This window comes from Hoplias malabaricus, chromosome 2 (assembly GCF_029633855.1).
Source record: "Hoplias malabaricus isolate fHopMal1 chromosome 2, fHopMal1.hap1, whole genome shotgun sequence".
NCBI classification, from domain to species: Eukaryota; Metazoa; Chordata; class Actinopteri; order Characiformes; family Erythrinidae; genus Hoplias; species Hoplias malabaricus.
Window position 1 is genome coordinate 15,569,929 of NC_089801.1, and position 13,127 is coordinate 15,583,055.

General features: G+C 37.6%; 1 protein-coding gene across 5 annotated transcripts in view; it reads left to right on the forward strand.

Moving 5' to 3' along the window:
• The window catches only part of limch1a (LIM and calponin homology domains 1a), an 80,840-nt gene that overhangs the window by 55,821 nt on the left and 11,892 nt on the right, over positions 1-13,127 (forward strand). For 4 of the 5 annotated variants that reach the window (XM_066658731.1, XM_066658737.1, XM_066658743.1 and 1 more), the window contains 9 exons: positions 38-167; positions 2,085-2,239; positions 5,364-5,832; positions 6,212-6,515; positions 7,652-7,767; positions 9,621-9,714; positions 11,326-11,351; positions 11,532-11,645; positions 13,030-13,122. In XM_066658731.1, coding sequence (XP_066514828.1) covers positions 38-167; positions 2,085-2,239; positions 5,364-5,832; positions 6,212-6,515; positions 7,652-7,767; positions 9,621-9,714; positions 11,326-11,351; positions 11,532-11,645; positions 13,030-13,122 — 1,501 coding nt within the window. The remainder of the gene's footprint in view (positions 1-37; positions 168-2,084; positions 2,240-5,363; positions 5,833-6,211; positions 6,516-7,651; positions 7,768-9,620; positions 9,715-11,325; positions 11,352-11,531; positions 11,646-13,029; positions 13,123-13,127) is intronic. The other variant, XM_066658742.1, reaches the window with a different exon arrangement.

Here is a 13,127-nt window from a genome sequence, read left to right on the forward strand (position 1 = left end):
TGCTTTTAACTTTGGCAATGTCTGTGTTTGTTTATAGGAGTGTGAGTTTAATTGACATGCGTGACGACGAGGAAGTGGACTCTGTGTCACCACATAACCAATCACGGCATGAGAGTCTACACAACCAATACAACAAACTGAGAGAGGAGGAGGACCAGTGGCAGGATGTAAGTCACAAATGAACACAGTGCAAAATGAATTAAAATAAAGGTGTCCAGTGTCCAGGATTTCATTCCCACAATGGGTACACCTTATATGTTTAATCTTGTATGGTGGAATGAAATGTTTCTGTTTTATTGGAATGAAACCTTGAAGCCACACTGCTTCTCTGTTGTTAAAAATATGATGCCCTTACTTTTTGAACATGTACTTTAAAAATACTTTATGAAATAGCTAGCTGAATATACCCCGTTTAAACAGTTTGTAAAAAAATTATTCCTTAAAGGTGACGTTCATGAATTAAATTTCAGCCACATACGAACAACAATAATTTTTTTCCCCTCAAACACACCATTCCACCTTAACAGAGCTTCTGAACATAAACAAACCAGAGAGAACAGTATTTCCCCATAATTGTAGAGGTCCCCTTTAAAGTATATAGAATAGTCAAGTTTTGTTTAAAAACAAGACATCCTCATAGGAATATTCCAACATCTACTTGACAGATTTCCTAGAAGAGTAGAAGCCATTATTTAAGCCAAGTGTTTAGAAAAAATGTACTAATACCCTTAAATTCAGGAGTAAATTTGCCGGATTTCATGACTACAAATATTTGGCCATGTACTGTTTGAACGAAATACTCATGTTCAGCTACAATTTATTCTTGCTATATTGAATAATGCATTTCACCAGTGCATTGTATTTAAAGGGACACTACGTGATATATTTACCTTAAAAATTACAGCTTCAAAATCATCGTGATGCTTTCTGACCTGTAATAAGGAGTATAGAGTCTCTGTCTACTCTGCTACTGTGGTCTCAGCACTGCAGGAACTGCACTATGTAATCCACCCTTTAACGTTTGATATCAGTACAGTGTTGTAAAAGTGAATTACACTAGGGAGAGCCCCAGGGACCCAAACCCCATAAAACCCAAAGAACAGAACTTATGAGGGCATGCGTTTTGCACTTATTCTTGTGTGTATCTTGTTGAGGCTGGAAAGGAGAATGAAGTTTATTGTTAATGCAGGACCATGCTATGATTGCTTATGAGCAAGTAGCCTTTCCCAGAAAGAAATGTAACCCTATGTCATGTCCCTTCTTCCAGAATTTGCCGCAGCAGGCTGATATTCCTGGTCTTTGAGGTCTAACACACGTGTCATATTCTGTATGTTGCTCTCCTGTCAAAGTGTGCTCTTTTAGCCTGAGGGAGTGGACTGGGTCAATTTAAACTTTGCACAGACAAACTGACCCTTCTAGACTCTTTTGGGTCTGACTTTCACACACAAGATGCAGCTGTGTTAGCTACTTACAAGGACATTCATGTCATTGACTATATATCATGTTCAGTCTGTAGAGGAGTAAGGATTTTTCTATTAAAGGAACACTAAGTACAATTCATTCATTCATTCATTCATCCATTATCTGTAAGCCTTTATCCAGTTCAGGGTCACGGTGGGTCCAGAGCCTACCTGGAATCATTGGGCATAAGATTTCCTCCCACAGTCAAAAAACACACTTTGGTAGGTGGATTGGCAACTCAAAAGTGTCCGTAGGAGTGAATGTGTGTGTGTGTGTCTGTGTTGCCCTGTGAAGGACTGGCGCCCCCTCCAGGGTGTATTCCCGCCTTGCGCCCAGTGAGGGCCCAGTCTGAGTAGGCTCTGGACCCACCGCGACCCTGAATTGGATAAGCGGTTACAGATAATGAATGAATGAACTGTAGGTGGAACTCAGGAGCAAAAATATCAAATTTTATGTTGTGTTGCTTTAAGTAATTGTTCTTTTTGTTACTTAATTGTAAAATCTGGGCTTAGCTGAGTATTGGGGAAACTAAAACACATTTTACCTTTCCCTTTTCACTCCTTACATTTTCGTTTCGAATATCAAGGTTTTTGTGTCTGTTTCCCATTTGTTGGTTTTTGCAGGACCTGGCTCGGTGGAAGAATCGTAGACGGAGTGCATCTCAGGATCTGATCAGGAAGGAAGAGGAGAGGAAGATGATGGAGAAACTGATGATGTCAGACGGAGACACTATTCGCAGAAAGAGCATCAAAACTTACAAAGAGATCGTGGAAGAGAAGTGAGGAGATATTTCTGATTCCAGTTTCTCGCTTTCTCTCACTATTTTTCCCTTTTTATTTTTTTGTCATTGCTATCATGTTACTACACTAGCTTTAAATCTCCAAAAAGGAATACCTTAGTGATACTGAATATTACTTTACTAAGAGTATAGAATATGCATCATGATTTATTGATACTTTTGGTTAAGATGGCTATAGCTGTGTGGTCTCTTAGCTCACATAAAAATTACACTTACACTTAAATTAGAAGATAATTCTTTACTGTTTCTAAATTTAGCCTAGAAAAACAAACTTCTTTCTCCATAAATACTTTTTGTATCACTATTATTACAGCAGTGAGTCTTCTTCTACAATGCTTAATTACATAATACTGCTACAGAGATTCTACTGACCCTGCAGGATCTAGGACATTTATTTTGGACTAACTGTTTGGTTTAGATCCAGGGTCTGGTATAGTTATGCCCAAAGCTCAGTGCATTCTTGTGTGGATGTAAGTATATGTTGTTGATCACTGTTTTGCTCAAAGATCTCACCATAACCCAGTTTTAGTTTTGGTTGAGACCATGATGATATGTATCCTAACAAGGTTCCCAGGGCTTGTGGGAAAAAAAGCCCCAAAATATCACAGAACCTCCACTACAGCTTAGCAGTGATGATGTGCAACATTTACATTTTTTTATGAAACCTTTTTTTGTGTTGCTGGTTGGGACCTTTTTTAAACAACACGATCCTCCTCCTAGTTTCTACAGATATATTTATTAAGTGTGGAAATTCTGCCTTATATTTTTATGATCCAGTGCTCTATAAATGTTTTTCATCCTTGATAAGACATCCTTAAACTGTTTTAAAGCAGCTCTAGACCTATATTTTTATTTATTTTATTAGTCTAATTATTACATTTGCTTTAATACAGTATTTTGTATTTTATAAAAAATAAATTTAAATATATTTTTTTTAATCTTCTACTAAAATGTATTGTCCGGAAGTTCCTCATTTAAGTTTTAACTTTCTTTTGGTTAAAGGAATACAATGTAAGAATTGTTGTTGTTTTTTTTTTTTATCTCCTGAGCACCCCCTACATGCTGCTGAGTGTAAAGTACTGTCGTGAAATCAAGTCTCACAGACATCTCTCCCCCTCCCCCTCGCTCGCTTGCTCACTCACTTAAACACGACAGGTGTTCTGAGGAGTTGTGCTACCTTGTCGAAATGTGCTGCCATAGTGTACTTTTATACGTATATATACTGTGCTTGGATAAAACAACAGGTGGGACTCTGGTAAGCTAAATGTAGTTTATCAGAAAGTGCTGCCTACCGAAGTATAAATAGGAGATATGCACAGCATAAATCCCACTATTAAATAAATGATAATTACGGTTATAATAAATGCTTTTTTAGGGTTTTTTAACATTTAATTCACCAAGTACAGTTTTGGAACACTCAAGTAAATAATAACAATAAACTAAGATTGTATAACGAACCGGAGAAAAACAGAATTATGACATAAAGCACCAGAAAACATTACAATTTTTGGGTATGAGCATGCGCAGAGCTGCATACTGGCACATTTCGACAAGGTAGAACAACTAGTTAGAACACAGGCTAACCCTGGCTCAGTGCTTGGTAACTCTCTCTCTCTCTCTCTCTCTCTCTCTCTCTTTATATATATTTATATATATCAGAGGCGATTGCTCTAAGACTGCAAGGAAAGCTCAGCTTCCCCTAAAATGTCAAAAAATAAGTGATCAAATATATAATGTTGTGTGACATGTCATTGAATAAATATGCACTACAACGCGCTCAACTTTTGTTCAGAATCAGCTTCTTATCACTGGAAAAGACGCGGCTTTCCCGCAGCTTCAGTGCTTTAAACGGTGTGGACGAGACGAGTCATTGGATAAATGCTGGGCTTTGTCCCGCCCATCGGACGCTCAGTGTCTCTGGGGGTCTATGGGGCAGAGGGCTGGCCTCGGCTGGCCCAGACGCTCAGCTTCTGCATGATGATTGGATGATCTGTCTGAGGCTGAATCCTTTTTTGATTGACAGCGGAATGAGCGAATCAGCGACCCTTTGGTGTAAAGATCCGTTGGAGCATTAAATTTTCATTCTGTCCTGAGTTGAACTTTCCGAAACCTCTTAGCGGCATTTTCTTTGTTAAAAACGACTAGCGACAAATCGAGCTTCTATTTCTGGTGGGTTTTTTGTAGCTGCTTGTGTTTGGAGACTGACTTCTATCACTCTTTCTGACTTCTATCTCAGTTTCTGTCCAGCGGGTGCTGCTGAGCCCCTCCACCGTCACAAAGCACTCACAGGCGGACACACTTCACATGGGCCAAGGCCCTTTAAGCAGCCTAGCTCTGCTGGCCACTGAGAGGACACTAGTCAAGTCCCTGGAAAAGACGCCTTGTTGGTACGACAGGGTCACAGATCATTTTCTTGAAAAGGAACGGAGGGTAGAATTTACCTATAAGTAAACCGACACATTTTATGATGTAGGCTGAAATTGAGCTTCCCCTCCTTGAAAGACCAGCATTCGCCACTGATATAAATATATATATATATATAACAGTTTTTACTCATTCACTCTGTATATTCTCTAATCATCCTTGTGCTGATGAACGACTAAGAAATTTTATCGTTTTGTCACCTAATATTTAATACCCCAGCAAAACTGGAAGTCGTGTTTGACAGTTTAATAGTTCCTGAACAATCAGGTGGACTTTAAAAAGTTGAATATATGTGGGAATATACTTTATTGCACTTTCTGCATATGAAATATTTTTGTAATATAGCTTTTTGTTTTCCTAGTATACATTTACCTCAAGTTTGATTTTCTTCATATTTTCAGTGTGAGCCTGAGCTTTTTGTCATAGTTTTAATTATTTATTTCCTTTACAAAGTGTACAAATAATTATGGAGTCACTTAAACATTTACAATTTCACTTCGAGCATTGTTGTTTTGGTGCTAAAATGCTTAATGAGGTATATAACGGGGAAGCATGTTACAGGATATTTCTTCATTTGTTTTCCTATTATTTGTTCAGATTCTATATTTTGAGGTATGCCAGAAATACATTATGTAATCCTGTCACTCTTTCCTGATCTTTGCTTCTGCAATTCCTCCAGGGAACGTCGTGAGCAAGAGCTACATGAGCTCTACTGTAAAGCTGCAACTCCAGAAGAGAAGGCAGCTGTGCTACAGCGCTACGCTCTTCGCTTCACTATAAGTGATGCTATACTAGAGAAACTGCAACTTCCAAAACTTCCTTCTGCTTCAACAGTGGCCAACACATCATCTCCCAGTCATGCTGGGCAACAGGACACATGTACACTTAGTGAAGAATCAGAAATTTTATTGGCTCCTCCATCCACACAAACACAGCCCACCATTCAGCCTCACCAGCAGAAATTGCAAAGTTTTAAACACAGTCGGCCCAAAGCCCCAGCTCAATCACCCACTTGTGGCCTGAAAGCACCAGAGATCCAGTCCGCGCCAAACAGGATACCCCCTCCACCCTCCAAACCAGTGCCACTTCTGACCCCAAAGCCTTACATCCAGCCCAAGCTCAGTCAGTCCTCTTACAAGCCACTTAAGGTGAGCTAAACAATAATAATCTTTATATAAAGATCACCTTTCATAAAAAGGAAATGCAGCTCAAAGTGCTTTACAGAGATTCTTAAAACAAAAAATTATAAAATATAAAAGTGTAAGATAGTGTTACAATCAAAGAATTGCAGTAAAAGAAAGACATAAAAGTCATCAGTTATTATAAACCAAAACATTTTAAGTAAATAAGGATAAAATAGAGAGTAAAAAGGTAATATATACAATTCTTTTTCATACTTTTATAGTTGTTTAAACAATTACGAATATAATCTTAAGGTAATAAAAATACAGTAAATACTGCAACATTTAGTATTATAATTTGTTGTGGAGGCTTATATGTAACTTCTTTGTGTGTATTTTACCTCAGACTGATGGATTGGTGCGAGTAAATGGTGAATACAGTGTAGAGGAAACGAAAGAGACTCCAGCAGTTTTACCAGTACGACCTGTCTTCTTCTCTCCAACACCGCCAAAACCAGCCAATATTCCTCAACCACAGCCAGCAATCTTACCAGCAAGTGACAACACAGCACAAGAGCTTGTACAAACCACACCCCCTGTCCCCAGCCAGGTGACAGAAAAGATAAAGGTGGAGAGAGAGAGTCTTAGCAGTCCTCAGGAAAAGATCAATGAGGAAATCACTCCAACACTCACAAACTCAGAGCTAACAGGTTTGAAACTTTACTTTCTTTCTTTGGGATATCCATGAATTGCAGGCTTGAGATTTTTAATTTTTTTGCATGGACACCATATTGGGGACAGATTGTCTCGTTTCAAAACTCAGGACTAAATTAAATAAATGGAGTGAAGTATGCCACTGTGTTGCACGATGAGGAGAAAAAGACGGTTACGCACTGTTAGCCATACTAGCATTTTTATGATAGGATCTACTGGGAAAACTGTTAGCACTTTAATCTACTTATATATGTTCTCTTATTTTGTTTTAGCATGTAACGACAAGCAAAAGCTATATATTCATTTGTGGAACAAATATTATTTAGGATAATATTTCAGTGTGACTCTCTGCCTTTAAGATATTGAATGTCCTTGTCCAAAAATGTAAGCGTATCAGTGAGCAGTGTTTCCATACCACAGTGAAACTGATGCTAAGTTTCAAATGTCTCTGTACACCCTCTGTAGGGCACAGTGTAGGTCATAAAACACTGAAACTTGCACTCACATAATGAATTGTTTGCAGGATCATAAAATCATATTTATTCAGCTATAAGGTACAAGTGTCCCTGTTTAATGCACAGGTTGCAGTAATTGTAGTTTTATTCATAACTAATTTATAGCAATAGAATTAAAACCACTAGTTCAACCAATAGTCAGATTTACCATCTCACCATAAATAGAAATATTTGTTTCTAATATATGTTCTACTTTAGTTTTTCATAGGCGCTATAAGGCTAATGTACATTGTGTGTCTAAAATTTGTCGACACCCCTTACAACTAGTGTATTTAATTAATTTAAGGTGTCCCCATGGTGGACAAATACATTAAGCTCTGCAAACATGTTGTAGAGTCTGCGTAGAAAGATAGATTGATATGGGATGCTCTTGAGTGTTCAGACATGACCTTAAAGTCACCAGGTCCCATGCTAAGATTTGGACAGAGAAATATTAAGGTTCAAAACAGGAATTTTTCACTATAATATCACCTTTAAGAGTGTGAGCTAGAGGAGGCTATGATATTCTCTGATGAAATTTTACTTCCCTTTTCCAAGTATTAAACATGTAACCTGATATATAATTCTACTCAAATGAAATATGTCATTACCCTGTGGCTGCTTTTTTTTTCCAACAGAGAGGCAGACTGTCTCTAATTCAGCAGTGAAGCGAAACTGCATCATCAAGACAACAATAGTGACTGAGCTCACACAGACACATTCGCTGTTCACAGAAGTGTCTGGTAGTGACCAGGTATGGCAAATATGTTTTGACAGGTTTGGCAATAGTTAAATCAATAATCTTTGTCCATAATTTGTTTTTTAACTTGGTTGTTCGCTTCTTTATTGGACAGGTAGATGGCATTGTCTTGTTAATAAAACACAGCAAATTCTTTTTAATGTTCATTTTCTGCTCCATTCACCAAGCCTTTCATGTAAAACGTTTATTAATTTTGGCTAAGCATTGTCCCTGTCATCGGGGGATCCCTGACCATACAGGAGCAATTTGTTGTTCTATAATCACAGACTGTAGTCCACCTGTTTTTCTTCATGCTTACTTATCACCATTTCACCCTGCACTTCAATGGTCAGGACCCCCCACAGAGCAGCCATGATTTGGGTTGTGGATCATTCTCAGCGCTGCAGTGACACTGAAATAGAGTGGTGTTGTTTTAGTGTATGCTGTGCTGATATGAGTGGATCAGACACAACAGTGCAGCGTGGGTTTTGTGTCCTCTCACTGTCACCTACACTCTCAGAAAAAAGGTACGGAAGAGGTACATTACCGCGACCCTGAAATGGAAAAGTGGAAAAGAAGAAGATGATGATGATGATGAAGAGGTACATTATTACCACTAATTGTACAAACAGTGTAAATTTACATTTAAACGTACAACACTGGTGTCCCCTAAAAGCCCAATGCTGTTTCTTAAAGGTACGTTACATTCTCTTCTCCAGGAGAGATGAATATTTGTAAGATTTCTTTATAGAACTGTGTAAAATAAAAGACTATAATATGAAATCAACACAATTTTAAAATCTACAATTATAACAGAATAGGGTACAATTATGTTTCTAAATAAAGGTATGAATATATATACCCACCGCGACCCTGAAATGGAGAAGCGGAAAAGAAAATGATGATGATGATGATGATGATGATATATACCCTTGAAGGTACCACCACAGTGACAATTTTGTCTACCTCATTGTTCCTTGTAGAATCAGAGACAGTAACTCATCTGTTTGTGTAAACTTTGTGTTGGTCATTCTTTAGTCCTCAGTGGACACTGGATGCTGTTGGATAATTTTGGTTTATTTTATTTATTTTGAATTTTTTGGACTTTCATGAGTAAGTGAGGCCGATCTGATCCTTCCTTACCCCAAACCCCAAAAGGCTTTTTTAATATACATATATAATTCCAGGACTCTCAATGCTTACTTGGGACATTGCCATTGCCCAAGTATAAATTGAAATATTTTCAAGTACCTGATGATTTTGATTTCTGAGGGGTTTATGGAAGTATTTGGACATCCAAGAGGCTAACACTCTCTAAGCCCAAACAGACACCATCTTTCAGGCTTTGAGATCAATTTCTGGAAGTATCTGGACTTCCAGGAACCAGAGGCTGATCTGATCCTTCCTTAGTCCCAAAGGACACCATCTTTTGGGCTTACATTGTGATTTTCCCTGGTATGCATTAAAAGGAGTCCAATTGTCAAATTTCTGACAGCACGCTTCTTGGAAACACCCTAACCTTTTCAACATCCAAGAACAAGAGAAAATCTTACACTTCAAACCTTTGAATGATTTCTCAGTCCAGCAGTGACACTGAGGGATTTACCAACTCTAGCAGCACTAGTGTCTTATTCAATCATACCAGCACAACACCAACTAACACATCACCACCATATCAGAGTCACTGCAGCACTGAGAATGATCCACCACCCAAATTGTACCTGGTTTCTGGTGGTCCTGAGGGGTACTGACCATTGAAGAGCAGGGTGAAATGGGGATGAGAAAGTATGCAGAGAAACAAGTGGACTACAGTCTGATATTGTAGAACTACACAGTAAGTTATGTTTTTTGGAATGTGTTCGCACAAGGTGAGCAGTCCAGACGGCCCATATCTGAAGTCCTGTGAAGAAGTTTCCTCTGCTGATTCCAGACAGGCTGAAGTTACCTCGCTATCACTATCAGGTAATAAGCACTTCTCAAAACTAACAAACTATCAGATACTTTGAGTGAAATTATCTGATTATGTTCATCTTGCATGTCTTTAAATTCCTATCTAGATATACATTTAATTAAATTTTCTTTTTAATTCCTTCTGAAGTCCACAATTTTATTCTTTTTGGTTGCGTTGTTTGTTTTGTTTGCTTCTGGACCTTTTTCTTTGTTTCTCTTTCTGTACCTTCCTCTGTGCTCTGCCCTGTCTTCTCTGTGGCTGGTTTTGGTGTGTGCATATTTATATATATATGTGTGTGTCAGAATCCTCAAACACCTCCAGTAGCTCTAGGTTACGCTGGGAGTTCTTCGCTCCAACAGGTAAAAATGACTGATTGCACAGGGGTTCCATAAAACCTACGTGTGCTTTTGGGTCAGGATTGAGTATGAGGTCACACTCATTCACTTGACCCTCTCTCTTGCTTCTTGTCCTCTGTCAGAAGGTCCAGTCCTTGTGGATCTGTACATTTTGAAAAGTTGCACATTTAAACCTGCTGTGGCCAATATGAGACTAGAAGCTTGTTTTTCTTAAGTAGATATTTGCTGTTAAACAAACGCATGCTCCATTATGTTCTTAATAGGCTTTCATAATAAGGTAAACAGATTGGATGGCCATTTTAACATTTCTGTTAACCTGTATTTTTGGTATTATTCTACACCTTTTAAACTTCTACATTTTAGTGCACCATATTCTTGCCTTCATTGTCATGTCTTGATTTTATGTCTTATTAGATGTTGTCAACTAGGCTTGGGCAAACTGATCATATTATGTTTCCTCAGTATCTTATTATATTGTTTACGTTTTTTTTTTAACAGTTAAACTATTTTTATCTGTTTTCGTTCCTAAGTATTTCCTGCATATTTTTAATTTGACAAATATCAGTCATTTTTATGAGTGCGCTCTGTACCAAGTAGCATTGTTCATACAATACACAATTAGACACGTTGACGTTTCATCTAACTGTTCAAGAGAAACTTTTTGTGGAAACATACAGACATAAATTGTCTGTGTAAAAATTAGGTTTGACCTGGCATTAATTAACAGCTAGCTCACATAGCTAATGGTTTGATGTGCCTTAGCAAACTGAGGTAGCTGTTAGATAACCCAGCTATTAAGTTAGTTAGCTTTTTCTGTAAATCTAGCATTCCAAAAATTTTAACTATTTATATTTTCCAGTTTCCTATCTATAGTCATTGCCAGTATCCCCCCAGTTACATAGTGCTAACAAACTGTGGGGACAATGACTAGCATGTTTCCTGGGAGATGGAAGTTTTTTTATATACTAGCACTAACACAACATCATTGAAAAGCTCAGCATACTTTGAAGAGAATGTACTGCCCACATCATTTATGTTAGCTAATAGACACCCTATTTGGCAAATTTACAGAGATTCTATATTCATATGTAATAATAATAAATCATTGCCCAACCCTACTGTCAACATAACTTTTCCATTGGGACAAATAAAACGCCATGCTATATCATATTTCAGCTAAATGTCTTGTGCTTGAGTGAGCCGATTGTAGAAATTCCAGTGTGCATGGAGGCCCTCTAAACACAGGCTTCTCTTTTCCTTTCCCAGATGGACTTGACTTTACCAGTGAATGTGTAAGTACCACCAAGATGCCCTAACTACCCTTTCATCACTTCCTTCGTCTCTCTTTCCTTTTCTGTGTGGTTCTTCGTTTTCTTTACATCAAGCAGAACTGTTGCAAGCTGTCCTGTTATTTCCCATTTTCCTCCCTTTTTCCTTTTTCTCTGTTTATGTTGGTACTTTGTGTGTGTCAGATTGAAACCCCGATTTTAAACCTTGCAAAGCGGGTTGATCACTGGACATGGGATCCTAATGAAGAGCGTAAACGGCAGGAGAAGTGGCAGCAAGAGCAGGAGCGCCTGCTACAGGTACACACTGACAACTGCAGGTGTGGCTCATGACCTTCCATGGCTTTTGGGAATCAGCAACACCTCTGCTGAAGATCCATAATTTATGAGGAGGGGCTTGAACTGATTTTATGCATAGAATTTGCAAAATCAAGAAGAAGCTTGCCATGGCCATATTGTTGACATGCTGTGGATTATGGGTCTATGCATACGTTTTTTTCCACATTACTACATAGTTTTGAGTGTTAAGATTTCATTCAGAGTGGTTTGTATCTTTCTGAATAAGTCTTTATTAAGAACAAGATATCCACATTTTTAAAGGAACACTATGTAAGGTTTGTTTGTTTTTTGCCCCTAGGCTCCCCCTACAGTTGAAGAGTGTAATTTATATTTATAACACTGTCCTGAAATCATGGGTGTGGTAGAGTGATTTCCTATCCTCCTCCAGACGTTATATAGTGCTCTTTCTGCAGTTCTGAGCCCAGAGTAGCAAAGCCAGAGTCTCTATTCTCTGTATTACAAGTCAGTGAAACACCACAACCATTTTGAAGCTGTAATTTTAATGGAAAAATAGTACGTAGTGTTCCTTTAATGCCTACACAAACTAAATCACAGAGACTTTGTTAGAAGTACACCGGCAGCTGTTTGCGACATTGTTTTTTTATTGTTCTAGACACTACCATTGTCGACAGTTCTGATTTTTTAGAGTGTATTTCACATCAGAAGACCCTGAATGACATTTTGTTTGTGTCTTTACAATTTAGTTAAGATATCTAATAATAATAATATATATATATATATATATATATATATATATATATATATATATATATATATATATATATATATGTATATATATATATATATATATATATATATATTGAAGAATACCACACACTGATCTTTCCAAAATCTAAGCATGTTATAGATAAAGAATCACATAACCTCGACATCTTGAACCAGCGTGAGACAAAATGGCCGTGCATACAACCAAGTAAACACAATCTAAAATAAATTAATATATAGCTATATATATATATATATATATATATATATATATATATAGCTATATATATATAATTATATATTATTATTATTATTATATTATAAAAATTAATATATAGCTAAATACTGACGTTATGGAAAGGATCTGTGAAAGAATCTAAGTCCGCATTTATAGCTTGTGGTCCAGGGGTCCACCTAACTCTCCCTGTGGTTCCTTTACCTGTTTACTCGTTGTGTGCACTCATCTACACGGTAGTTCTTGTGCATCTGAAGCAAAAGTAGTCTTCATCATCAGGTCTTTTCATCGCTTTTTATATCATTTTCCCACTTTTCTTCTGTCTCTGAAGCTTGACAGGATTATGCTTATCCTCCCTGTTGATCTACATGTCTGTCTCTGTAGGAGAAGTATCAGCAAGAACAGGAGAGGCTGAAGAAAGAGTGGGAGAAAGCTCAGAAGGAAGTGGAAGAAGAGGAGAGGAAACACTATGAGGAGGTGGG